General features: G+C 39.5%; 3 protein-coding genes across 4 annotated transcripts; 2 read left to right on the top strand and 1 right to left on the bottom strand.

Annotated features, from left to right (window-relative positions):
* Positions 1–164: 164 nt before the first annotated feature.
* LOC134196187 (collagen alpha-1(I) chain-like) lies at positions 165–8,735 on the bottom strand. Its single transcript, XM_062665262.1, has 28 exons — positions 8,537–8,735; positions 7,540–7,667; positions 7,415–7,468; positions 7,294–7,347; positions 5,926–5,979; positions 5,802–5,855; positions 5,694–5,747; positions 5,450–5,503; positions 5,328–5,381; positions 5,208–5,261; positions 4,917–4,970; positions 4,801–4,854; positions 4,692–4,745; positions 4,576–4,629; positions 4,466–4,519; positions 4,356–4,409; positions 4,249–4,302; positions 2,074–2,127; positions 1,978–1,995; positions 1,898–1,915; positions 1,797–1,832; positions 1,719–1,736; positions 1,641–1,658; positions 1,406–1,580; positions 1,249–1,349; positions 1,152–1,184; positions 852–1,052; positions 165–506 (listed from the first exon to the last, which is right to left on the bottom strand). Exons 1-28 carry the CDS (start codon positions 8,706–8,708, stop codon positions 387–389), a joined length of 1,902 nt encoding a protein of 633 aa, XP_062521246.1. The 5' UTR covers positions 8,709–8,735; the 3' UTR covers positions 165–386.
* Positions 8,736–9,300: 565 nt separating this feature from the next.
* LOC134196304 (guanine nucleotide exchange factor DBS-like) lies at positions 9,301–20,265 on the top strand. 2 transcript variants are annotated; one of them, XM_062665401.1, is made up of 22 exons: positions 9,301–9,453; positions 9,608–9,691; positions 10,283–10,400; positions 10,464–10,563; positions 10,625–10,735; positions 12,308–12,424; positions 12,485–12,847; positions 12,952–13,068; positions 13,594–13,773; positions 13,834–14,594; positions 14,653–14,719; positions 16,207–16,313; positions 16,376–16,445; positions 16,499–16,591; positions 16,824–16,916; positions 17,392–17,454; positions 19,108–19,185; positions 19,244–19,279; positions 19,342–19,476; positions 19,633–19,731; positions 19,798–19,876; positions 19,954–20,265. In XM_062665401.1, exons 1-22 carry the CDS (start codon positions 9,387–9,389, stop codon positions 20,082–20,084), a joined length of 3,069 nt encoding a protein of 1,022 aa, XP_062521385.1. In that variant the 5' UTR covers positions 9,301–9,386; the 3' UTR covers positions 20,085–20,265. The 2 variants fall into 2 exon arrangements, with proteins under 2 accessions (XP_062521385.1, XP_062521386.1); XM_062665402.1 differs by having other exon boundaries at positions 19,244–19,296; positions 19,365–19,476.
* Positions 20,266–21,064: 799 nt separating this feature from the next.
* Positions 21,065–25,176, top strand: LOC134196524 (rho guanine nucleotide exchange factor 25-like). Its single transcript, XM_062665670.1, has 13 exons — positions 21,065–21,239; positions 21,328–21,394; positions 22,384–22,490; positions 22,553–22,622; positions 22,686–22,778; positions 23,425–23,517; positions 23,579–23,635; positions 23,701–23,778; positions 23,849–23,884; positions 23,949–24,085; positions 24,146–24,244; positions 24,486–24,564; positions 24,859–25,176. The coding sequence occupies exons 1-10, from the start codon at positions 21,169–21,171 to the stop codon at positions 24,081–24,083; spliced, it is 807 nt and encodes a 268-aa protein (XP_062521654.1). The 5' UTR covers positions 21,065–21,168; the 3' UTR covers positions 24,084–24,085; positions 24,146–24,244; positions 24,486–24,564; positions 24,859–25,176.
* The last annotated feature ends 391 nt before the right edge of the window (positions 25,177–25,567 follow it).

The following is a 25,567-nucleotide window of genomic DNA, read 5'->3' as shown; positions in this document are numbered from 1 at the left end:
GCTTTGAGTATGCGCAAATGCGCATATTTTTCTAGATAAACTCGGGGGGGACGCTTGGTAATTCTTTCTATTTTGGAAGCTTTCTCCGGCTTTCACGAAGACAACGTTAATGAACGGAAGAGATAGTGCGCTGAACGACACATATACAAGTAAGTTCTCGTTTTCTGCCATCTAGCACCTAATTAGTTGCAAACCTAAATTTCGCCACTGCCTAACATCCGGGGAGCATGAAGAGCCCCATCTGGTATGAACGCCTCAGCTGATTGGCCCGAGACTTTATGACAACCCACACCATGCAGTTACATTGTTGGCAGATTGACGGAGCAAGAAAATTTTCTTTAAAGATACTAAAACAGATTGATAGTAGACTTTCATTGACCATCTATCTAAATGAAGCATGTTTCTCCTAGACTGACAGTTGACTGGTCAGGTTTTGATAATACATCAATAACCGGCAAGCAAGAGAAGTTGTCAATGTCGTAATTAGGTGAACAAGTAGTTGTATCCTGCAAAGAAAGAACACAAAAATACTGGTATGGAAGTAATGTTGACCTGAAAAAGTACATGTAGTCTGTTTTTAGGCTAATATCAATAACATAATCAGTTTATGATTGAGTCAAACAGTCCAGCCTAGTGGCTCATAAATGTTTCAATTGATTAGAAAAGAACCATGAGCTTGCCTATACATGGAAGCATGCACAAATTAAATCACACACACACACACACACACACACACACACACACACACACACACACACACACACACACACACACACACACACACACAATTTCTGAAAAGCAAGATTTAAATGTCAGCAGTACTTTAGAAATTGCCATAAAACACAACTGACCATTTCATTGTCAGCATTGCCTGTTTTATGATTGAAACATCCTGTGTTGTTAGTTCTAATTTCCGATCCATTCCAGCACCGAACAACAGTGTCACTAACAGCAGCATCCTTTGAATGACGACTCAAAAACAGTCTCTGATGACCTCGATCGTGCATTAGTTTTAGAAAACGCATCTGAATGGAATCAATCGAGTAGTCCCACTATATAGAATGCAAAAATATACTGGCAATAGACAAACAATGCAATGCTAAATTAATACAAACAAAAATACAAACAAATGTATTGACTATTTCCCGCACTTTAGCAACTGATGACTTGTAAAGTCTTTGTATCTAAAACAATCAAGTAGACGAATTAGAACTACAAAAGATGAATCATAAAAGGCAAAACAATCACCTTCTTGGGCTGAATGCAGGTCGAACCACCGGCTGTAAAATTACAGTAAACACGAACTGCATCGACCTTGCAACCCCCATTTGGGTCTAACCAGTAATACCCTACATAACAAGATTGACTACGTTTAGGTAACATTTAACACGATAAAACATCTTACCGTTGTCTAGATCAGGGTGACACAACTTCAGTTCCTTGCAGCTCAAACCAGGACTGTCTCTGCTACCATCTGGCTGAATGATCATGAGACCAGACCTTGCCTCCATGCTCCTGTAATACCTTCGTGATACTCTCGTGATTGTACCATTGCCAGAAGATTCTACATACGTATATGCCTATATAACAACAGAGTTTGTTATTACCAACATGTTTAGTGTCAAAAAGTTACAGATTACCATTTGTCCTGGTGGGCCCTGGACACGATAAAAAGAACAATTAGCTCAATTACCCAGAATAGAAAGTCCAACATATACCGGAGGACCAACAGGACCCTACGTAAACAATACAGCAGTCAGAAACAGCATGGTATGTCTGATTATAGTAAAACCTGCCTGTGGGCCTGGAAGACCGGGTTTTCCATGCTCTCCCTTGCAACATTGTTTACATATTAGTACAAACGCCATGTTTAATATACAGTGTATAGATATTGTACCTGCGGTCCTCTTGGACCCTGTATAAATAAAACAGATACAGTTGCTATCATTTCAGTAACAGACATCAGTTGCACAGTACCTGACCTCCTTGTGGACCCTAAAACAATAAAATACGTGTCACACATAAAGTTTAGTTTATTGTTTGATTTGTGCTTGCTTCAGGTCATCATGTTACCTGAACACCATGGGTACCATCTTTTCCTGGTCTTCCAGGAGGTCCATGACTCCCCTTCAACACAACATCATTAGGTGAAACGAGGCATAACCTTGGCTGGTAAGAATCTCATTTACAATACCTACTGTAGCAGTTATGTATACCTAAAAACGTGCATGTGTGCGCGCGTGTGTGTATTGTGATCTTAGATGAACAAGGATACAAATTGTTGACAACTGAAGATCAATTAGCTTGTTGGCAACGCCACTTTGAGTCAGTGTTGAACGTGACCCGTGCAGTGACCTTGGACACTGGGGTTTCTCCTTGTTCAGTTCCTGGCACTGCACTAAATGATGAGGAAATTATAGAAGCCATTGGAAAGTTGAAGAATGGTAAGGCAACTGGTCAGGACGGAATAGCAGCAGAGTTTCTCAAAGCTGGACCACCTGAACTTGTCGACTGGCTATTTGAGATTATTCAAATGATCTGGAAGACTGGTAAAGTACCTCAAGAATGGAAGATTCAGTTCTGATTCCATTATTCAAAAAGAAGGACCGTCTGGTATGTGATAACTATCGTGGGATATCATTGCTCAGTATTCCTGGGAAAGTCCTTGCCACTATTCTGTTAGGTCGGCTGAAACCAGTGATAGAACCTTCTCTTTTAGAAGAGAAATGCTGTTTTCATCTTCAGAGGGGAACAATTGACCAGATTTGGGTACTTCGACAAGTCATTGAGAAGGCTGTAGAGCACAGATCCAACTTACATATTTGTTTGTTGACCTCTCAAAAGCATTTGACTCTGTACCAAGACATGCTCTCACCAAAATTCTCAAAGATTCTGGCACAGAAGATGAAGTAGTTAGATTGATTGTTGACCTGCATGATGGTATAGGCTGTGTTGTGCGAAATAGGGGGAAAATCTCTTCAAGGTTTGAAGTAACCACAGGTGTCCGTCAAGGGTGTGAGATGTCTCCAGTCTTGTTCAATCTGTTTATGGACAGAATTATGCCTGAGACTCTGGGCAAGTTTGAGGGTGGTGGCATTGAGATTGCTTACAGAACAGATGGTGGCCTGTTCATGAATTATCGTGTAAAACCTGATAGGACACATAAGATCAAAGTTCCCATGTATGTTGATGATTTGGTCTTACTAGGTACGTCAAGTAGTGAGTTGCAGCAGATGGTGAATGCATTCCATGATACATGTATGAATGGGGTATGCAGATCAACACTGACAAAACTAAAATCCTGAGTATTGGTGCTGAAGAAGCAAACATCTCGATTGCTGGTCGTGTTCTAGAGAATGTTTCTGAATTCTGCTATTTGGGCAGCATTGTGACTAAGTCAGGGGATTGTCACTTAGAGGTTGTTGAACGTATTCAGAAAGCTAGCAGGACATTCTGTTCTTGGAAACGTAGAGTTTTCACAAACCGAGGATTTAGCAAGAACACGAAACTGAGAGTCTTTAGGTCACTAGTGATGCCAGTTTTACTATATGGTTGTGAGACTTGGGCAATCACTCAAGTAGATATTCGAAGACTGAACACTTTTCATATGCGCTGTATTAGATCTATCTTGGGTGTATCAAGACTGAACAAGATAAGAAATTCCTTCAATTTGAAATCTGCCAAGGAAGAACCAATTGAACGTCGAATTCAACATCAAAGATTGCAGTGGCTTGGTCATTTACAATGGATGAACGTCTCTCGTTCACAAAAGTTGTTGTTGAGAAGCAAGTTGCATAATGTGAATGCCCTCAGCATGGTCCAAAGAACAGGTGGATTGATACCATTCAACGAGACCTGGTGTCATTGAATATTGACCCGTCATAAGGCAATACCGCTCTTCCTGGCGAAAACTTCTGCAATGCCAAAGCCCATAGTGGGTATGGCGGAATTCCAGGTTACAGGTGTGTGTGTGTGTGTGTGTGTGTGTGTGTGTGTGTGTGTGTGTGTGTGTGTGTGAGTGTGTGTGTGTGTGTGTGTGTGTGTGTGTGTGTGTGTGTGTGTGTGTGTGTGTGTGTGTGTGTGTGTGTGTGTGTGTGTGTGTGTGTGTGTGTGTGTGTGTGTGTGTGTGTGTGTGTGTGTGTGTGTGTGTGTGTGTGTGTGTGATTGCACCTGCCAGTCGTTACTAGGTGAGTCAGTCATGCAGTGCATAGTCAAATGCTCATAGATACAGAGACCATCTCTTCATACTGGTTCTCCACGTTGACCCTTTGAACCCCAACCTCCTGGCGCTCCATCTCTACCCTAAAATAAAGAATTATGCAAACAATGATTATTGCCTTTCATACGTCTCTTACTGGCTCTCCTCTAGTGCCAGGGTCACCTGGAGGACCAACAATACCACTTAGTCCCTAGAAATACAAACTACATACAGATCTAGCTCTACTATTTTAAGAACTACAATTACCTGTTCTCCTCGTTCACCTTGAATTCCAGGAGAACCCATGGGACCATCTGGACCCTGTACAATATAAATTATTGATGTCTACACAACAGGTACCGTTTAGTGTGCACTACTGGTGGTCCAGTTTCTCCCTTCTCTCCTACAAGTCCAGGACTGCCTTGAGGTCCCTAGAAGATCGATGTGGAATCAAAATTTAGACACTTGTTTATCATGTATGTCAACTACGTACACGCAATCCTGGATCGCCCTGTTGACCAGAAGGACCTGCTTGTCCTCTAAAACCCTGAACATCACTTTGTAAACATAGTGTCAAGACAGTGTAATCAAGTAAATCATACTGCAGCACCACGTGGTCCAGTAGGACCAGGTAGTCCTCTGTAACCAATTCGTCCCTAACATATAACAACTGTTCATCATAAGATATATATAGTGCAATGATGCAGTAAAGGTTTACCGTACGACCAGAATCACCTTTTGGCCCAGGAGGACCGAAAGGACCTTGATAACCCTAACAACAAGTAAACCAAGTATTGTCACACTAATACGTACAGACATATATGCACACACACACACGCACACACACACACACACACACACACACACACACACACACACACACACACACACACACACACACACACACACACACACACACACACAGTTCCATATTCTAGTACACATTGTGCATGCAATACAATTAACTTCTTACTACATATGCAAAATTGACTAATCACATTTCTTTTACCATATCTCCAGTGATGCCTTGTCTCCCTTTTTCACCAGGAGGTCCACGAGGACCCTGTACAAAAGCCAATTAAACCAACAGAATTTGAAGTGTGTCATAGTATGCCCAACATGACTATACCATTGCTCCATCCGTTCCATCATTTCCTCTTGCACCATTACTACCAGACTCTCCCTAGTAATATAAAAATGTTTACTTATAGTATGTGAACATAACATAAACATATCAGTAAAACCACATACAGGTGGGCCAGGGTTCCCTTGTACACCTCGTTTGCCTCTTGAACCACGCTTTCCCTGCAATGTTACAAAAGAAATGCAGAATGTGGCTAACTGTCAGTCAATGTATAAGTTTGCAGCAAATAAAGGTAAAAATAATAGAATGTAGCATTCATCATGCAGCAAATGTCTTATGAATATTATCTGCAATCACTGCCGATTAAGTATGCAATAATAATTAAATTAATATATTTGAATAAAACTGTACCCGTGGACCTTTTCGTCCACTTGGTCCTGTGGGCCCTGGTAACCCTGGAAATCCCTTCACAACAATTGCAAAATTGATTTGTGCATAAGCAACAACAAATGTACATACTTGAGGTCCTCGTTCTCCCGGATCTCCTTGCATCCCTTGTCTTCCCCGATATCCCTAGAGTACATAAACATGACTCAGAGACAGACAATGATAAGAATTGAAAAACACAATTGTCTGCAATTACTTTGGGACCTGGTGGACCTTGTACACCAGGACGACCAGGTGGACCTTCGGGTCCCTAAACAAGCAATGAGTGACAGAAATCAACTGCAACCTTAAATTTTGCAAACTAGGAATGCTGAAATTGCATTTCTGCACAAACGTGATTGCTCTTGTTTGACATCTTGCCGATCTGTGTGGTATCATCAAACCTGCCTGCCTACATTCCTGCTGTTTGTCAGTTTGTTGTAACGTCTGTAAGCAGTTCTGTTTGCATGTGTTGTTAGTTATGCTAATGTTTTCCATAGTTTTGTCACACTTCACAACACACATGCCTACTTTATGTTGAGAAGTGGCAGTTAACTTTTTCAAATCATTTCTCTTAATTTAGGTACAACAGTTAACATTTTGTCACTAGTATGTACAAATATAGATTGACACAACATACTCAATTATTAAAATGACTTCCAGGTATACAAGTCTATCAGTGTACCCATGTAAGCTGTACATACCGTATAAGATGAAACATGCATGGACGGGAATGTATTTTGGCAGTTTGCTAAGAAATTGACAGACAAAGAAAATTGGTGGATTTTATTTGGCGGTTGGACATTGTTGTTGTTTGATAGCTGATATATGTCTTACCATAAGTGGTCTTGACAAGTTTGTGATTGACAGCTGTGTTCATTGCTCATGTTTCCCTAACTTACTGCATGGTCTCCAACTACTGCATAAGCACAACAGACGGTAAGCAAGGATTACCTAGCATCTTGCTGATCCATGTGCCTGATGACGTCAACATATCCCGGAGGCCAAGTTAATGACAGATTTTATATTGGCGGTCGCTGAAAAATCCGCCAATCCACCAAAATAAATTCCTCACCAATATTCATCTTATATGGTATAGCAAATAATGAATGTAGGCATTACAAATAGCAGCACAAACAGTAAAGTTTATATTTAACAAACATTTATATAGATTATTTCAATGAATACAGAGTTCCTAATGAAGCTGGTAAGGAGCTCTATAACGCATTATAAAATACAGGGGCGGCGGAGTGACTTGCAAGTTGGGGTGGGTGAGGCATGAAGGGACATTCCAGTATACGTACATAAACTGTGAGAGTAAAGTACTGTTCTTACAGAAATAGTGGTTGCGCTTAAAGTTGGATGCAGCTGCCGCCTGTGCCTCTCTACCTCCACCTCTATTGCTCCTGGTTGGGGTGCCCAAGCCCCCTTAGCCCCCAACTCTGCCGCCCCTGAAATATGTTTATGCAACATCATCATGTCAATGTATCAGATTATCTATAGTTCTAAAGCACCGTGTCAGTCGTCCTGCCTTGCTGTGTTTACAAACTTCCTACCCATCACAGAAATTTGTAATATCACGTACACGTGCTCCGTTTCGTCCTGGTGTTCCTGGTAATCCAGGCATTCCATCTACTCCCTGACACAGTGACATCATTAGTAGATACTCAAATTCAAAGTTTGAGGTTTGTGTACGTGATAACAACCTGAATGCCTTGAAGACCAGCTGGTCCTCTACGTCCAGGGAAACCAATGCTTCCCTACAATTAAAAGCAATTGTTGATACTTTTGCTAACACGTCTTTGTATGACATGTCATATAACTTCAATACCCTTTCTCCCTGTTCACAGGACATATTTGTACTATGTCGATTTTCAAAAAGCACATCAGTAGCATTAGAAGTGGGAAGTTGTCGTTTGGCTTCAGATTTTCTCAAATGTTTGAAGACACTGCGTTGCTCTGTAAAATCAAAGTGTTATCTATAATAACAAATTTAATACATTAAAATTGATTATTTTTTAAATTATAACTAGTAAACAGACACTACAGGGCAAACACAAGCAAACCATATGAAATGCTGCTGTCTTCTAATTTCTTGAAAATATAATGCAGAAGATTGTTTTCTTCATTATTACTTTCTTGTCCCACTGCCCACTTACTGGTTACTCGTCTCACTGATGCCCGATGTTTCAGTCACTCTCAATTGAAATGACAACGTAAATATCAAAGTTTATGTTGTCATTTCAATTTACACCGCCCCTACACTAAACTTGGGTGTTATGCTTGGCAATTGCCTTTGTTTCCGAATTTAGTAGCTACAGCAACATTCTGTGATTGACAGTCAAGATTGATATCTAACTTTCTGACCACTGTGGAGGTAACTTGTCTGGTGAGACTGAAGTGCAATGCTAGCTATCGTTGTCCTTCATACTATTCCCGTTTGCATTTTAGTTTGTATTGTGATAAGTAACACAGATTTACAAATTAAAAATTAGCTTGCGTAATAAACACAAAACTGTAGACTAAACAATTTAGTGACCTACTTCATTCTAGACTCCTGCTATGTGTCTATCCTATTATTTCCGAGTATTTCTAATGCCACATTCAGAATGACGTAATCGGCTTACGTATGCTTAGTGATATGCTAAATTGTGTGGTAAGTGTTTAGAATTAATTAATAATAATAAGTGTTTAGAATTAATTAATAATAATAAGTGTTTAGAATTAATTAATAATAATTAAGAACACAATAGTTGTACATTACGTACGCCGACGCAGATGCAATTAGCCATCGTCAGCGGTATACGAAAATTCGTTTGAAGACCTACCATCTTGTCGTTCTAGTGCAGTGCGCTCTAGCAAAACACTCATGACGTTCTCTTTGATTTCTTTCAATTCACTCATCGTCCACATAAAGCAAACCAATTGAACGAGCGCAAGTAAGGTCAACGCCACTACCAGCATCAACTGCTGCAAGCTAAACGACGTTTGCAAACCCATAACAAAAGAGAAGCAAAGTGGCAAGTTGTGAAGTCACAGCCCGGATGTGCACGCCTACGGAAGTAGTTGTTCTATTCCAATTCGAGAAAGAACAGGAAACGTTGAAGAAATCTACCAAAGGTTTCACGTTACTCCCTACCGGGTCAGACACAAGCTCGCCTTGATTCAACGAGTATTTCGAACGATGCATGGAATGTCAACTCCAGTCTTTGTATAGACAATCTGACACAGGCTATAGCACAAGGTTGTCTAATATGGGACTTCATGTCAGCAGCCCTCGAACAGAAGCTCTGAAACGATCTCCTAGTCATAGATTCCAACAGCTATGGAATTCTCTCCCAGCATCATTGAGGTCAATGACAGGAGACTATTTTCGGCTGTCTAGACAGAGACTTCGTAAATTTTTTACTTGACTTTTTCATTATTGTTTAGTATTCTTTCGTAGTGTTTTTTTTATAGTTTAGTTTTGGTAACATATTTAATGCAGGGTACCTAGAAGATCGGGGCAATACCGAAAGTTTTTCCCTGGATAAAGAAAACATCTACCTATCTATCTATCTATTTATCGGTGTGCGCTTGCGCAAGGGTGGTTTTAGACGCTTCCGTGTCTTTGTATCTTGTCTGTCTTGTCGCTACAGATTGCTTATAGCGAAACATAAATGTGTTTGTCTTGCTGCAATGTTTCGTAAAGCGAAGCGCAAAAGAGAATGGATAAAACGGCCGGATGACGAAACTATTTCGAATGGTATTTCTACTTGCAAACCTCCTTCACTTAGCATGGAGACCGGGACCGATTACATTTGGACGTCGTGTTTTTGCGTTGTCGTGCACTCAAGTTGCTCTGACGTGGGAGGGTAGGTGGGGAATGGATTGAGGCAGTAGTTTGTTTCTTGTTTTAGGACTCGCAACGGTCGACGAACAACGACAGGTTGGAGATGCTGATATGACCGACTGGTTGCTTAGCGGAGTAGCCATACTGACGGGTAAGTCTGTGTACATGTGTTGTCTAATTAATTGTACTTGTGCGAGTTGTCACTCACTCGTTCACTCACTCAACGAGCTCGAGGTGCCTATTTGTTTTTGAGTACACTACCCACGTAAGGCCACAAGAATAAAATCAGTTGTTTGCATTACCAGGAGCGCGCACGGCAATATTTTGAGTTGGTGGGCGTGTTGTTAACATTAGATTAATTTTTTATTTTGAAATTTATGCATTTGAACTTTGTTGTATTACTAATTGTTAAATTTTACTTACAAGTTTTTTCACATATGACTTTGAGGAATGCTAGTTGTATTATACATTTTTGTGCATTTATAGTTGATATTAATATAGAATATAAATGCGCGCACGGATTTTTGAGCATACATCTTCTGTCAAACAAGTAATTTATTCTTGTGGCCTAATGATATCGTTTTTTGCCAGTTTCAACGAGGTACCATGCTATATTATACAGGCTTGGTGACATGCATTTGCAGTAGATGTTGAAATGATAAACACTATTAGCATATTAAGTTGATATACCTGTGTAGAAACATCTTTCTATTTGTGTTGCTGAGGACCTTTTGTGCTTTAGGAGGCAGGGATCACGACCATCGTCCTATCATTGAGTGTCAGGCACGTGTACTTGACGAAAAGGTGATTAGTGATGAATCAATGAAGGGAGGACTGTACTATCTCATGACAGTTCCAGAGTATGGTGTCTTTGTAAAAATGATGGCATGAATGTACATTTATGTTTGGAAATTTGACATTAGAGAGGAAGATCAACTGCAAGGATTTTTATGCATTTTGGATGGTCGAGATGCCACAGACTTTGCAGTCAGTCGCTTTCTTAAAGTACTACTACAAGTTTATGTGAGCTGTCACAGTTAGTTTTACACAATGTCGAAGTAATGATGTGTTTATGTGAGTGTAGAAGAATGGCGTGAAAAGAATCTTTAGAATTGTAGTTTTAGCCTCTGAGGAGCGGGCACAGCTGCAGGATTTTATTATACAGCTGCAACTAGACGATGAAATACTAGCACCGGTAAGTGACATAAGAGAGAGAGAGAGAGAGAGAGAGAGAGAGAGAGAGAGAGAGAGAGAGAGAGAGAGAGAGGGAGGGAGGGAGGGAGGGAGGGAGGGAGGGAGGGAGGGAGGGAGGGAGGGAGGGAGGGAGGGAGGGAGGAGGGAGGGAGGGAGGGAGGGAGGGAGGGAGGGAGGGAGGGAGGGAGGGAGGGAGGGAGGGAGGGAGGGAGGGAGGGAGGAAGCTGTAAAGATCAATCACTTTAGAGCGTCAAATCAGTTGCTACAGTGCAATCTTACTATTGCAATGACACGTTGACTTGCCCTTGGTAATACTAAAAAATTATAGATTTTGTGTATCAAGATGTTGACATATCTATTCAAGTATAAATTTTAACGATAGTATATGAAGTACAGTTTCCAAAATGGCACACATAGCACGCCACCAAGAGGCAGACAGTTTTAGCAAAGCGAAAAGAAAGAAAAAGAAAGTATTGGGTTAAACCTGATCTAAAAAATGAAGTCTTTCTCTAGATGAGCATACCATGATGTGCCTCTGTGTATCTGTGTCAATCCTATTGCATTTAGAGGTAATAGATCTATAGTCTCTATTTAGTATAGACTGCTCTACTATAGCATTGGATGTATGACTCACTCTCCAAAAATAAGATTTGCTTTTTTCATAGCAAGTCCTCACACTCATTGAATTTCTAACCAAAACCTTCTGTTAAAGATGCAGATTTGTGTAGTAGACCCAGACCTCTTCGGAATCCTCTTCATGATTGATGAAGAGGTCGTCTAGTATTAGATGAACCCAAATTCCATACCTCACTGCCATACCCCAGAACAGGAAGAAGAATACAATACATTATTTTGGACCACACATTTGAATCCTTGGTCACACCCTTTACTGATTGATCCCGTAAATTATATCATACATTGTGGAATAGAATTTTCTACTTAAGTCTTGGACTGCAACTGTATCCACAATAAGAGTAATGTAAAGCAAGTGTGTAATCAAAGAACGTCTAACTCTATAGAGCTTACAATTGAAGTGTTAATTGTATTATCAGGTTACAACAATGTACCTGTCTTACTTTGGCAATTGTGACTAAAGGATTGTGGGGTACATAGCTGTTTCAGGTAGTTAAGGGTTTATTTAGGTTTATGTATATATATATATATATATATATATATATATATATATATATATATATATATAATTAAGACACACACACATTTTTTATTTTTGAGTCTATTAGTTGTTCAAGGTGAGGCTATGTTGTATGTAGATTTGTGTGTTCGTTAGCTGACTATCGAATTGTGATTGTCCAGTGATTTGTTGATTAAATGAAGGTTGAAGTCTGAAGCTTCAAACTGTCATAATAGCTGGCATGAAACAGTGTTTTGTAGGTAGATTATCCAGACACATGTCAGACTTGGAAACGAGCAACTATGATAGGAGACAAATTTAGCAGTTGTAACTTGTAGATGTAATTTATGTTATCTAATTTTGGGTTACTTGTATTCTTATATAGCCATTATAGATTGTTTTGATGTGTTGACGATGTTGCATTTTTTGCATCTTTTGTAGTTGTGTCAGGGTTTCAATGTGTCGTTCTTGCAAAGATTTGTTGGCAAAGCTCAACTCACCGAACAACTGGATGGTTCTCTCTGCTTTGACTGCGAACTGTGGGTGAAAGCAAAGTCTGTAAGGGAATTCATTTTGTTAGATACACTATAAATGTTACAAAAATGTTTTTATCACAAGGCTGTTGATAGCTATGTAAACAACTGCCACTCATTTGCTCAACAGTTAGAGGCGATGTTAAATTTGTGGAGACATTTGCCAACTGATTCTGTTCATGACCAAGCTAGAGAACTGCTGAATAGAGTTGATGGTTTTCTAGAGCATGGTCGACTGATTACCGATCGCCAGGCCAATCCATCTGGTAACTGGTCTATGTTGTCATGGTCTCCAGAGTACCAGGTCTGGATGCAGCATATCAGTGAATTATGTGAACATCTGGTCACATTGAAGTCATCAGCACAACTCCCCTCATTTGCAAAGCCGGAAGTGGATGTGGCAACGGGGGAAGTTAACAAGTTGAAGGAAGAGAATACGATTGACTCGGTAAGTTGTGTGTTACTCTTTGGAGTTGATTTTTGACTTGGTTGTGTATCATTTACAAATATTTACAAATATACCTTCTAATTTGACCACTTTTCAAACTCTAGGCTTTGGCCTTCATGGACTTGGCTGAAGAAGAATATTTGGATTCCTCTTCTGGACAGGATCTACATCGAAGGACATCTCTGGAAAGTGAACTTGAAGCCTTACAAACAACAGCGAGGGTATGTTGCAGGGAGGGCATGGTCGTTTGTTCATTACTTTATACTTATTGTACTTTTGGTTAGTTAGGTATTGAATTTCTTGTTTTTATTGACTTCTTTGTGAAGCTATGCTGCATTAGGGTCAATATTGAGTACATTTTGTTTTAACCATTGATGTGCTTGGGCCAACAATAATGATGTGCTATATCCAATGATCTTGAGAACGTTTCTAAGCAATAGTGGGTGTTTACTTGAGAGGGGTAATTGTTACTATATCAATATGTTAGTAATTTACTAGCTTGTAAACCTAGAAGTACATAAGCTTTCATGTGTTAGATAGAAAGTTTGCATTTGTAACAGATCACAACGTTGCTGCTTTAGTTTGCGTTGTTTATTTACATGTTAGAAGCATTAAGTTGTTTATTGTGTTTGATTAATTGCAATAAATTTTTGGTTGGGATTGAATGTGTTGCACAGGAAGTTGTATAGGATGGCCATTTGTAAAGTTAGTTGTGATAGTTTAGAAGTTGACATGTTATTTCACAGGATGTATGTAATGAGGCCAGGCATTCAGCAAGCAACATACTGATGTCAGCATTTACCAGTCGAAATGCAAAGGAAAAATCTGTTCGTCTACAGGAGAGGATTGACTCATTTCTTACTAGAATACAGGAAAAGAAAGATCAACTTGTAGTTGAACAACGAGTGAACAGTCTTATTGACAAGGTTAACATACATGTGAATTGTGACAAATTTTTCTATGGCATTGATTGGATGTGGTCATAGGCAATTTACTGGTCTGTGAAGTCTCGGAAAATGATGACACTTCATCGTGCTGATTCATCTGCTCGAAGTCTGGAGTTAGGTCACATGGTCAAAGACTGCCAAAAGGTTTATAGGTCGTCTCGCAGACCAACAATGGACGACAGACTGGCATTGCAAACGCTAGCAAAGAAAGTGAAAGACAAAGACCCAGGAGCTTTTACTTTGGCACAGGAAGCAATAGTTGCAAGCGAAGAGGCTGATCAGCTGCTTGAAGATCATATGCAACATCTGAAAGCACTACAGCATGGTGAATATAATGTTGAGGTTCCTGAGCTTGTGTCATTTCAAGATGCCATCAATGGCAGTAGCTTTGACAGTATTGATAATGATTATCAAAGCATACCAGATGTCGGCAGACTTGAAGATGAAATGGATGTTCCTGCAGGAGAATGTACAACAGCAGAATCTGCAAATGAGACAAAGACCAACTTGCCTGTACTGGATTTTGGTAATCCACAAGTGATGGAAATTACTACTGACATTACTTCACCAGGCAGTATTGATCAAAATTCTAGTTATTATTCATGTGAACAGAGTGTATATAACTGCATGTCATCCAGTCACAGTGAAGGTGGGTACGGAACAGTTCAGACTGTAGAGAACCAGGACTCTGCTACTACGTGTACTACCACGGAGACCGAATCAAAGGCTGTAGAAACAACAACCTCAAATCCTATTTCAGCAGTGCTTCCTGAGAAGCGAAAATCTGTTAGGAATGATCTGTAAGCCTTGTCAATAAGTTAGTTAAAATGTGCACTGCTGCGACATTGGTGACTGTAGGCATATAATGCTGGAGCTGGTTAATACAGAGGAGAAATATGTGAGTGATCTTCAACATGTGTGTAAAGTAAGTCTTGCTCAAGTTTCTTATTAAACAAATTATACTTCGTGTGTGGATTGCTTCAAGTGTCGGTTGCTATTTACATGGGCAAGTGTTATATTATGTAGTACATATGATCAGGAGATCCCACGTAGGTCGTTTTTGTGGTATGGACTGTACTGTAGGCTAGCAAATAAGGAACAACGTAGGGCTGCTGGCTTTCCGTTAATGAACACAACTTAAGAAAAATTGACACATGATTATATATCTTTGTATTATTTTTGTATTTTTGTTTCTGTGTTTGGTGATCTGACTCTGAATATTGAAAGTGCGGAACCAAACTGTTTGCAAGCATGATACTGCAGAAGTGATGACTTTGTCAATGCAGGGGTGGCGGAACTGTGGCAGGAGGGGAGCTGCCCGTCAGTATCGGGATTGGGGCATCACTCCTCCAAATAATGGATGAGGATCAAAGAAAATACTTTGAAAGTTTTGTTGCTTGCACGTAGAAATACGATTGGGTGGTATGTGTTGCAGTTCAATTGCTTGATACACATTGTCAAATGGCGCAGCCTGTTACAAATCCCCCCCAAACCAAAGGAGCATCTGACGCCCCTAAATTGTTCTGTAAATGAATAAGAGAGCAAATCAGTTCTCTATATATGATACAGCTGTGGCAGCTACACATTACATTAGAAGAATTTAAGAAGGAGCACTGCTTGTGCAGTACTGCATCTGGAACAGAGTGTTCTTGTGTAAAATATGATAGCAGAGTTGTTGATGTGACTTTTGTCATGATGTGACAGTTATGACTATATGAAATTTACTGAACAACAAGCTGGCATCGCATGCTAATGGTTACTGTGATTACATTTATGCGGTTCTGACCGTTCAGCAGTAGCATACTGTGTCTGTAAATGAATGAAGACGAACTACACAGTTATGACAGATGAGTGAAACACTAGGTACAGTAACGCCTTGTGGTATGTACGTATGACCGACCTGCTAGGCAACCGCTTAACACGTGACCAAATCAATGTCTCGTATGTTTAATATGGTGGATGTGAGTCAAACTGCATAGCTATGGTACGCGGAGGGTTTGCATGGTGGTGCTTCAACAACTTTCATTATAATTAATGTAATACATTAAGATTAGTCAACGTTTGTGTGTCTGTACATTGCATTGCTGTCTTTTAGTGCGATGTATAGAGAAAGTTACAGTAACGTGTTTTACACTTTTACTTGTTTACCACAGACAACAGTATCAGTGTCATTTAGTACTGGTTAATTTACATCAAATTCTTGGGGTTTACGGAATTTAATACATCTAAGTGTAAGTATTTGCTAAATATTTATTACCTTAATTAAACAATTTGTGAAGTACAGTGTGCGCTAACAATTCGTACAAAATTTGGGAAGGCAATTTTATGCAAAATAATTACATTGGAATGTTGTGTACTAAATCTGTAAGCTACTGACAGTAATTCAGTGTTGCCTTTGAACGTTCATTTTAGCACTATCTGACTGCGTACAGAAATAGTAGCAACCTTCCATTTTGCTTGAAAGGAAGGGAGAATGAACTCTTTGGAAATATTGAGAAACTTCTGGTTTTCCACAGAGAGTAAGTGTTGCTTGAATGGATTGATCACTCGATGTTTTATTTGTTGGAATTTATTTAAATAGTACGTTGTTGCCAAAGCTACAAGCAATAGTGGAGTGTCCATGGATGGTGGGCATGTGTTTGACTAACTATGTAGGTTGTATTGCAGCTGTTAGAAAGGTATATATAAATTGAGTGTTTTATAGGTTGATGAATTTGGTCTGTATTCACTATACTTTAAGCATACTAAGAGACGGGAAGAACTTCTTGAAATTACAAGCACTAAGGATTTCTTTAACGTATGTTGGATGTGTGTGTGTGTGTGTGTGTGTGTGTGTGTGTGTGTGTGTGTGTGTGTGTGTGTGTGTGTGTGTGTTGTGTGTGTGTGTGTGTGTGTGTGTGTGTGTGTGTGTGTGTGTGTGTGTGTGTGTGTTGTGTGTGTGTGTGTGTGTGTGTGTGTGTGTGCACGTGCGTAAGTGCATGCACTTGGATAATATTCTGTTGTTGTATTGTGTATGTATTTGCTGTCAGGCATATCGGTCACAACTGGGTGACATGATGTCTATTCAAGACTATCTCTCCAGACCATTCCAAAGACTGACAAGATACAGGCAGCTGCTAGAGGTACACATGTATGAACAGCTGTCTTTGTTGTATGTTATTTTTTATGCGCTTACTTGCTTGCCTACTTGGTTTTCTGCTGTCTAATTGCTGTCTTGTTTGTTTTTGCTACTTGTTGATGTGTGCATGTGTTTGCATGTCTGGATGAATTTGTGCGTGCGTGCATGCATGCATTTGCATAGGTGTTACAGTGTGCGTGCGTACCTGTGTGTGTGTGTGTGTGTGTGTGTGTGTGTGTGTGTGTGTGTGTGTGTGTGTGTGTGTGCGCGCGTGCTTGTGTGCATGCATGCATGTGTGTGTGTGTGTGTGTGTGTGTGTGTGTGTGTGTGTGTGTGTGTGTGTGTGTGTGTTTGCATGCATGTGCGTGTGTTTGCATGTGTGCGTGTGTGTGCATGTGTGCGTGTGTGTGTGCTGTTTTTGTTCATCAACTGGTTGTACTTGTGGCATTTCTGTTTGTCATTTCGTTTTTACTTTCTAGGGACTGAGTCGTTTCAAGTACTCTGGCCCAGAATGGAGTGAAGATGCAAATCATGCTTTAGGGGTAAGCTAGCATGGACACTTCAGGTTTACAGGCTGTTAAGCCACAGTAACAGCAATAGTTTGACATGTACAAAAACTGCACATCTCCTTTGACCTTCCTGTTAATTACTGTGTAGGTAGATTGTCTCTTTAGTTGTTACTGCATTTCTTACTACGACAGTTTTTTTGGAAGTCAGTTAGGTAAAGGCTTTGACTGGATACTACATGGAAAAGCTAACTGAGATTTTGTAACAGTTTCTTGATGTAAATTTGAGAACTTAATTAATATCCTATAGTTAAATGTATTTTAGACTGCAATTAGGGTGCGAGGGCGCGTTTCCACTAGGGCCTAAACCCGTTTAACAAGTGGTCTAAGCTAAACTGGTTTAAGGATTGATCTGTTTCCACCTGCGCTAAACCAGTTATATTCTAAACTTAAATTGATTTCTTAAACCTACTTTGAAGTAGGTTTAGCAAAGTGGTGTAGGTTAAACTGTCACATGACTTTAACGCGTTTGCTTGGATGACTTCTGGGATAAGATTGCCTTAAGAGATGTAAGGGTCGTTAAATAAAGGAAAGAAATCAGCAGCTACAGAGAGAGAAGACAGACGGTCAGTGTGGTGCCCTTGGTCACTGTCATGCAAATTCCTAGTAGTAGATGCTGAATCAGTGACAACTAACAGTTGCTCTGACTCAGCGAGTCGACAGAGTCACCCAATACTTCAAAATAAGGCGTTTCTAAACGGTTTGCTTTGCACTTCCCGGATGTTCCAAGTTCTTAGTGGAAACAGTTGCTTTCTTGAACTGGTTTGGTCTTTAAACGCATTTAAGCTAAACTAGTTTAAGGTGTAGCTAGTGGAGACACGGCCTTTGACTGTTTATAAATGACAGAAGTAATGAACCACATGTACCAAAGTGTTCAGAATTTTTTGACTACTATTTGTATAGTAATTGGGAGAACTAAGGCCGTGTTTCCACTAGCTGCACCTTAAACTAGTTGAGCTTAAACGTGTTTAAAAACTAAACCAGTTCAAGAAAGCGACTGTTTCCACTACTTGCACTTCTGGGATGTGCAAGACAAACTGTCTAGGAGTGCCACAGTTTGTTGAGCAAGGCTTGTTTTGAAGTATTGAGCTGATCTGTCCCCAAGTCGGACCAATTGCTGACTGTCACTGATTCAGCATTTACTACTAGGAATTTGCACGACGATGACCAAGGTCTCTCTCTCTCTCTCTCTCTCTCTCTCTCTCATATTTGAAATAAATCTTCAACGTAGATACAGAACATGATCTAGAACCATCAAGACAGTCGCTAAGCAAACTACCATATGCTATGTAGACACAAATACAACCTCTACTCTACATGAACACTAACATGCAGGTTTAAGAAAGCGGTTTAGGTTTAGAATGTAGCTGGTTTAGTGCAGGTGGAAACATGTCAATCCTTAAACCAGTTTATCTTAAACCACTTGTTAAACCGGTTTAAGTGCTAGTGGAAACATGCCCTAAGTAGCTAAATTTAGGTGTTCTAAATAGAGCACTTTTCAGTGTAGGTTGCCTAGAGTTCAACTGTAGTGACAAGTGCTAAAGTACAATATGAAACATGTGTTTCATAACAATATATGGAATGCTGTTGTGTTGTGAACTGTTGACATTACTATTGCTGTTGTTGTAGCTTGCATTGCGACAAATTAAATTTCAGCTACGCCATGGGAATGATCTTCAAGTACTGGAATTGCTTAGGGACTTTCCAGTAAGGAAATGAATTGAATCTATGTTGCAAAGTTAATGTTACATTGTCTTGTTGACAGGGCAGTCTTATGGAACAGGGAAATCTACTTCTACAAGTTCTATTATTACTAGAGTTGTGGCTTAGTGGAATTCTATTTGTACTTGTTTCTAATTACAGGATGACTTTGTGATTATTGATAGACAAAAGCGCAAGCACTTTCGACGATTGTTTTTGTTTGAAGACATGATTATGTTCACTAAGGAGCAATTTGATGCAGGATTAACAGTTTTCAAGTTCAAGGATGGATGGAAGGTACACACTGATTTGATACTAATTGTGGTTGCTATGCCGACACACACACACACACACACACACACACACACACACACACACACACACACGGTATCATTTGATAATAGATTAGTTATGGTGGTCATGTGGTAGACTTTGTAATGGTATGTGTTGTAGACCACTGAGCTTGGACTGACTGCAAATGTGCGATGTTATCCCAGAACATTTTTGATCTGGTTTCGAAAACAGACGGCGAAGACAACTATTACGTTAGAGGTTTGTGTAGAGAGACCAGTGATTCTAGGGTACATTACTTATATATGTGCTGATGACTGAACACAGGCTGCAACCGAAGAAATTAAAATGGAATGGGTTCAAGAAGTTAACTACCTATTATACGAGCAGGCTTTGAAATTTAGAGGTTTTATTTATCTAGTTATATGTTTTACAAATGGAGTTAATGTATTGGTTGTCTCTGCCGCCGTGGTGTTGTTATAGAACGATATGGGCAAGTTGTTGTGTACTCGGGTGTACGAAGTCATAGCTTATTTGGTGGTGGCAGACCTATGAGTACACTTAGCATGATTTCAAGCTCAATGACAAGAGTCAAGAATGTGACTACTATGTAAATATGTTACTATACTGTAGCTATATGGTGCTACCATTGATTTGAAATTGTAGTACAACGAATTGTTATTGTGTCTATATGGAACACATCGAAATTGAATAGGCAGTTGACTTGTTGTTACAAACTGCTATGTTACTATCTGTGGTCACTATAAAGTGTGAGTAATAAATGACAAATTGGAACCAACTGCCTCTAATTCGTTGTATTGTGTTGTTCTGGGTGCTTCGTGATGCATGTGTTAAGTGTGATGAATATGTAGTATTTCAATGTTTGGGACTGGCCATGTTAATTAACGTGACGTTGTACAGTGAGATTACTGTGACTCTTTAGTTTCACTTGCAGCTGGTTTGTCGATTGAGATTCACCACCATAGCTCTGATTGTAACTGCCACTGATGCTTGTGCATGGCTGTGGGTATTGTTGCCTTGGCTTGTTAGTAAAATACATTTATGTCGAGGTTTATCAACTAACCTGGTCATAGTTTATATTTTATTAGAGTTTTCTGAAATATTATGGGCTTTACGTTCTCTATAACCTCAAAGCATCAATAGCTTTTACGTTTAGAATAGGAATAAATATTAATTGGTATATAAGAACACAGTTGAAGGTACGTATGTTGGATAATTATTAACTTAAGTGAATGTATATAAAAATTTTAAAGTTTAGTTTTTTCTATACACATATTTGATGTTATTTGAAAGTACCACAGGTACGCATTTTTGTAGTAGGAAATTATTTCGTAAACTTTGTTATTTTCTATATATTCATATGTAGGTAGTGGACAGTCACTGTAGTGTATGTTCTACTTTTGTAGACATAGTGAGTCATATAATTGTACACATAATCTCATACTAACTGTACATACAACACCTGTTTAATTTTCTATTCTATACTACTGAATATATTTTATTATTATACATTATATTTAATTATAATTAATAATTAATTGTAATTAATATTTGTTATCCGGGAGATACGAGAAGAGCTGGGCTTGCCGCGGTCGCATCCTCACTCTCCCTCATTCGTGTTGTGTTGACTTTGAAGTTAAGAGTCCAGCGTCTATACACACACACACAAAAGCGGACATGGGAGGCATTTACTCCAAACGGAAAGAAATCGAAGGAAAACTGTTAGGAGAATTACCGAAAGATGCTCGGTAAGGTATCTTCTACTCCTACATGCATGTACTCTCCTTCTCTGTCAACAAGACTGCAGCGCGCCGACCGTTGCGTCTATCTGGATAGGTTCATGCTACAAGAGCTAGTTGACACCGAAGAGAAGTATGTGACAGACTTGACACACTTGTGTAAGGTGAGATGTCGACTTTATCAAGTGAGAGGTCGGATGGAGGTGATTGGGGATGCGGAATTTTGCGAGTGAAGGCTTGTTTTTGTTTTGTACACTCTTGGAGTGCTTTTCTAAGATTCCGCTTGTCTCTGTTATCTAAGCCAACGACTAGCTCGGGTTGTAACTCCATGTAATCACCTTGGTTGTGTTGTGACTGTAACGTGCTAGTGGCTTGGTCACGGATTTGCAGACAGAAAGCGTTCTAGAAAGGGGGTTGTTTGTTTGGTATCTCTAGCACTCCACATCTCGTCTGAAGTTTGTTTTCACGTCTGAAGTTTGTTTTCAGTGTGGTGGAGAGAACATATCCTATTCAAACTATGACTATAGTCGTCTATGTCATCTAACATCTAGAATAACACATTATCATACAGACATGAGTTTGCTTATGCATCTAACCTAAGTAAGGTTTCATCTGTAGCTGGGCTTCTGTGTGCAATACTTACAATATGAAGCAATGCATGCAGCAAAAGCTACATTTAGAATTTTACTAGTTTCATTCTCTTGTTTAAAGTTTCTGGATTTTTCTAATTAAAGAAATAGATGTTTGTAGCATGAAACATAACAGACCAAGGTCTTGGAATGAGGGGTATAAGTCAATTGTGGCCAGTTCAAATACTTCAGTGAAGTTGTAGAAATAGTAAAGAAAATAAGACAGATTCTGAGAAGGGGTTTACAAAGAGCAGTAAACTTGTGAATGGGCTAGTTAGGCAGTAAGGACGTTGCGTTTGAGAGTGCATGGTAGTTTCCATGTTTAGACGTTTGTAATTATTTTGGTAGCTGTCCTATTTAGCTTGTGTGTGCATTTATCAGTATGTATTTGTACTGCCCTGCCAAGGAACCAGTATTCTTGGTTAACTTTTTTGGCATGTTATTTGACTTTCCTGTGATAGTAATGTTACGCCCTAGTTTGTAGACCGTTGACTTCTATATTTCTGTTGTCGTGTGATATGCAGCATCATTTGGTGTTGTATCGAGATGGAAAGGATGTTCCTACTGCTATCCGTGGCCGGGAGCGAGACTTGTTTGGGAACATTGAGGGTTTGATGCTCTTTCATCGCGAGTATGGAGTTTATCTAAGTTTAGTGAGTGTTGCTGTGATTCATTGTGTTCTGGCTCATTTAGTATCTTCCTACCAAAAATCAGAATATGCTTGAAGGAGCCCGCTGAAGTTGGTGCATGCTTTGCTGATCATGTGGGTGCCCTGTCATATTTGTGGTGCATGTGTTTCCTTTTATTGTGTTTTAACATATAACAGGTTAAGGATTTGAATCAGTACTCTCAGTTTTTTCAAGATACAGCGCATCAAGATGAGTATTTCACTGACACTACAGTAAAGGAGTTCTTTCAGGTTGCACTGGCTGCTATTTGCTGTCACTGGTGCTACTGTCTGTTTATGTGATCTACAGTATGTGTTGTGTAGTGTTGTGTTTTATGCGTTTATGTCTGTAATCGTGGTGTGTGTGTGTGTGTGTGTGTGTGTGTGTGTGTGTGTGTGTGTGTGTGTGTGTGTGTGTGTGTGTGGTGTGTGTGTGTGTGTGAGAGAGAGAGAGAGAGAGAGTGTGTGTGTGTGTGTGTGTGTGTGTGTGTGTGTGTGTGTGTGTGTGTGTGTGTGTGTGTGTGTGTGTGTGTGTGTGTGGTGTGTATGTGTGTGTGTGTGTGTGTGTGTGTGTGTGTGTGTGTGTGTGTGTGTGTGTGTGTGTGTGTGTGTGTGTGTGGTGTGTGTGTGTGTGTGTGTGTGTGTGTGTGTGTGTGTGTGTGTGTGTGAGTGTGTGTGTGTGTGTGTGTGTGTGTGTGTGAGTGTGTGTGTGTGTGTGTGTGTGTGTGTGTGTGTGTATGTGTGTGTGTGTGTGTGAACTAACTGAGGTGGCTAAGCTTAGTCTTGCATAGCTAGCCCTTGCTTTCTTAACATTCAGTGGGAAAGAGAGTGCTGACTACACATCGTTAAGTGTACGTATCTTGAGTTTGCTGAATTTCTTTCCTGTTTTGTTTTGTAGCAAATTACAACTAGACTAAACGATGTTATGAATCTTCAAGGCTTTCTAATGAGACCCTTTCAGAGACTTACTCGATATCGACAGCTTTTGGAGGTACATAATTAATGTCCTGTTTGTTTTTGTTTGTCTGCAGTTTTTGTGTGTGGCGTTTTAGGGTTTAATAAAGCATATGGATTCTGTTTTGGATGAGAAAGGGAAAGAAAATCTGAATGTAAGCATACACACTCCCCAGATGTGTGCATACTTGTTGGCATGATAGTCTTGATCCTTGTGTAGTTTGCATTGAGGTTGGTGAAGTATCAGTTGCGCCACAGCAATGACTTGAGAGCATTGGCTTTGCTGAAGGGCTTTGATGTAGGAATTTATTAGAGTTTTATAGAAATTTTTGTTGTATACCCCGTTCATGATATTTTGTTTATAACAGGGCAATTTGGCAGAACAAGGCACTCTTCTTCTGCAGGTTCAAGAAAGTTTGCTGTACTGTATCATCACTTTGTCCGTCTATAGAGGCTTAATTGTTGCAGGAAGAGTTCTTTGTTACTGATGGCAAATCGAACAGAAAGCCTCGTCGTGTCTTTCTCTTTGACCAAACTGTCATTATTGCTAAACCAGTGGGAGACATGAATGCTCCGTTTTTTAAGTATATAAAAGTAGCATGAAGGTTTACTAGTTGGTGCACGAAGATTGATGTGCTGTTTTATTGAGTTTTGTATCTATTTAGATGAGTGACATTGGCTTCACGGAATCAGTTGATGAAAACCGGTGCAGGTTTCTTCTGTGGTATAGGAAACAGAAGAGCAAGAACACGGTTAAGTTTGAGGTACAATTTAATAAATGGTGAATGCATATCTACTCTACATTTTCTTTGGACATATTTCATTAAGATGATGTTAATCAGTAGCTATAGTGTTTTGTATGATTGATATTGTTGCAAGGTTAGACACCTTAATTGTCTGTAAGGCTGCTAGGAGTTGTGGGGACTTACACGCACATTTGATGAGAATGTGTAAAGAGTGTGTTAGTGGTATGTCACTGAGATATTTGCAACTGTCTTCTTGTAGGCAAAGAAGGAAGATATAAAAGTGGAGTGGGTGAATGAAATTCGGAACCTACTTGAAGCTCAAGCGATGCAACTAAGAGGTTAGAATGCAGTTTTATCTTGTTGTTGTGTGTGAGTGTGTGAGTCTGTATCTCTGTGTGTTTGTGATAAGCAAATATTGTAGTATGCTGCTTACTAATGAAATAGTCAATAGTGGCACAACTACCAAATGAACTCTTCAATGAATGAGCAGATGGTCTTATGCTTCTACACAAATACAAACAAAGGACACTAAATTTGTTTAACTAACTACAAATGCTTGTCTATATATGACTGTTTGTGGTTGTCGTGTGTCTGATAACCGATTACATAACTACTTTTTGATATTCATGCAGAACGCTATTCCGCCCAGCGGAGTGTGGATGGCTCCTCGCCTGTCCAAGGTGTGGTTATAAAGACAGATGTAAAAACTACACGCCGAACAAAGTCTGAAGACTAGTGATTGATCTTGCACTGTTATCTGAAATTTGGCCAATAAATTGAACGTTTTAGTTACATTTAATTGGAATGATTAGAGTGAGAGATTGACGAAGGCAGATAACCCACTACTGTAACTAATCATGTTCAAACTTTTATAGTATTATGTCATAGAAAATAGCAGTTGCAAATGAATACATGATGATGATGATAAGAGAAACTTAGGCGTTGTTGGTCTTGTGGGTCAAACATGGACAGTTGTTGGTTGTTGGCGAGCCCATATCATGAGAAGAGTACCACATGGTATTGCGTTGTGCAGTAGTTTGTAGTTGTAGCATGTATATTTAGAGTTGTCAAATGTTGGTGGGTAGTAATGATTTAATTGAATTTTCATAGTTGGCTAAGTACATCAGATGCTGAAATCGTGGCCATGCCATTGAGATATCACAAACTCTCATTTAGAATAGTAGATCAATTGATGAGGAGATGTTTGGATGTAAAAGCAGAAATTTACTAGCGAGACAATACTTATTTTAATTACAATTTTTAATATTTCTATTTTATTTTTATTTTGACGACACCGTTAGTGCAAAGTAGAGTGTAGCTTGTGAGACTGGAACGAATGAG

This window comes from Corticium candelabrum, chromosome 21, assembly GCF_963422355.1.
Source record: "Corticium candelabrum chromosome 21, ooCorCand1.1, whole genome shotgun sequence".
Lineage (NCBI taxonomy): Eukaryota > Metazoa > Porifera > Homoscleromorpha > Homosclerophorida > Plakinidae > Corticium > Corticium candelabrum.
The sequence above is the reverse complement of the archived record's forward strand: the minus strand, read 5'-3'. Positions and strand labels throughout refer to the sequence as shown.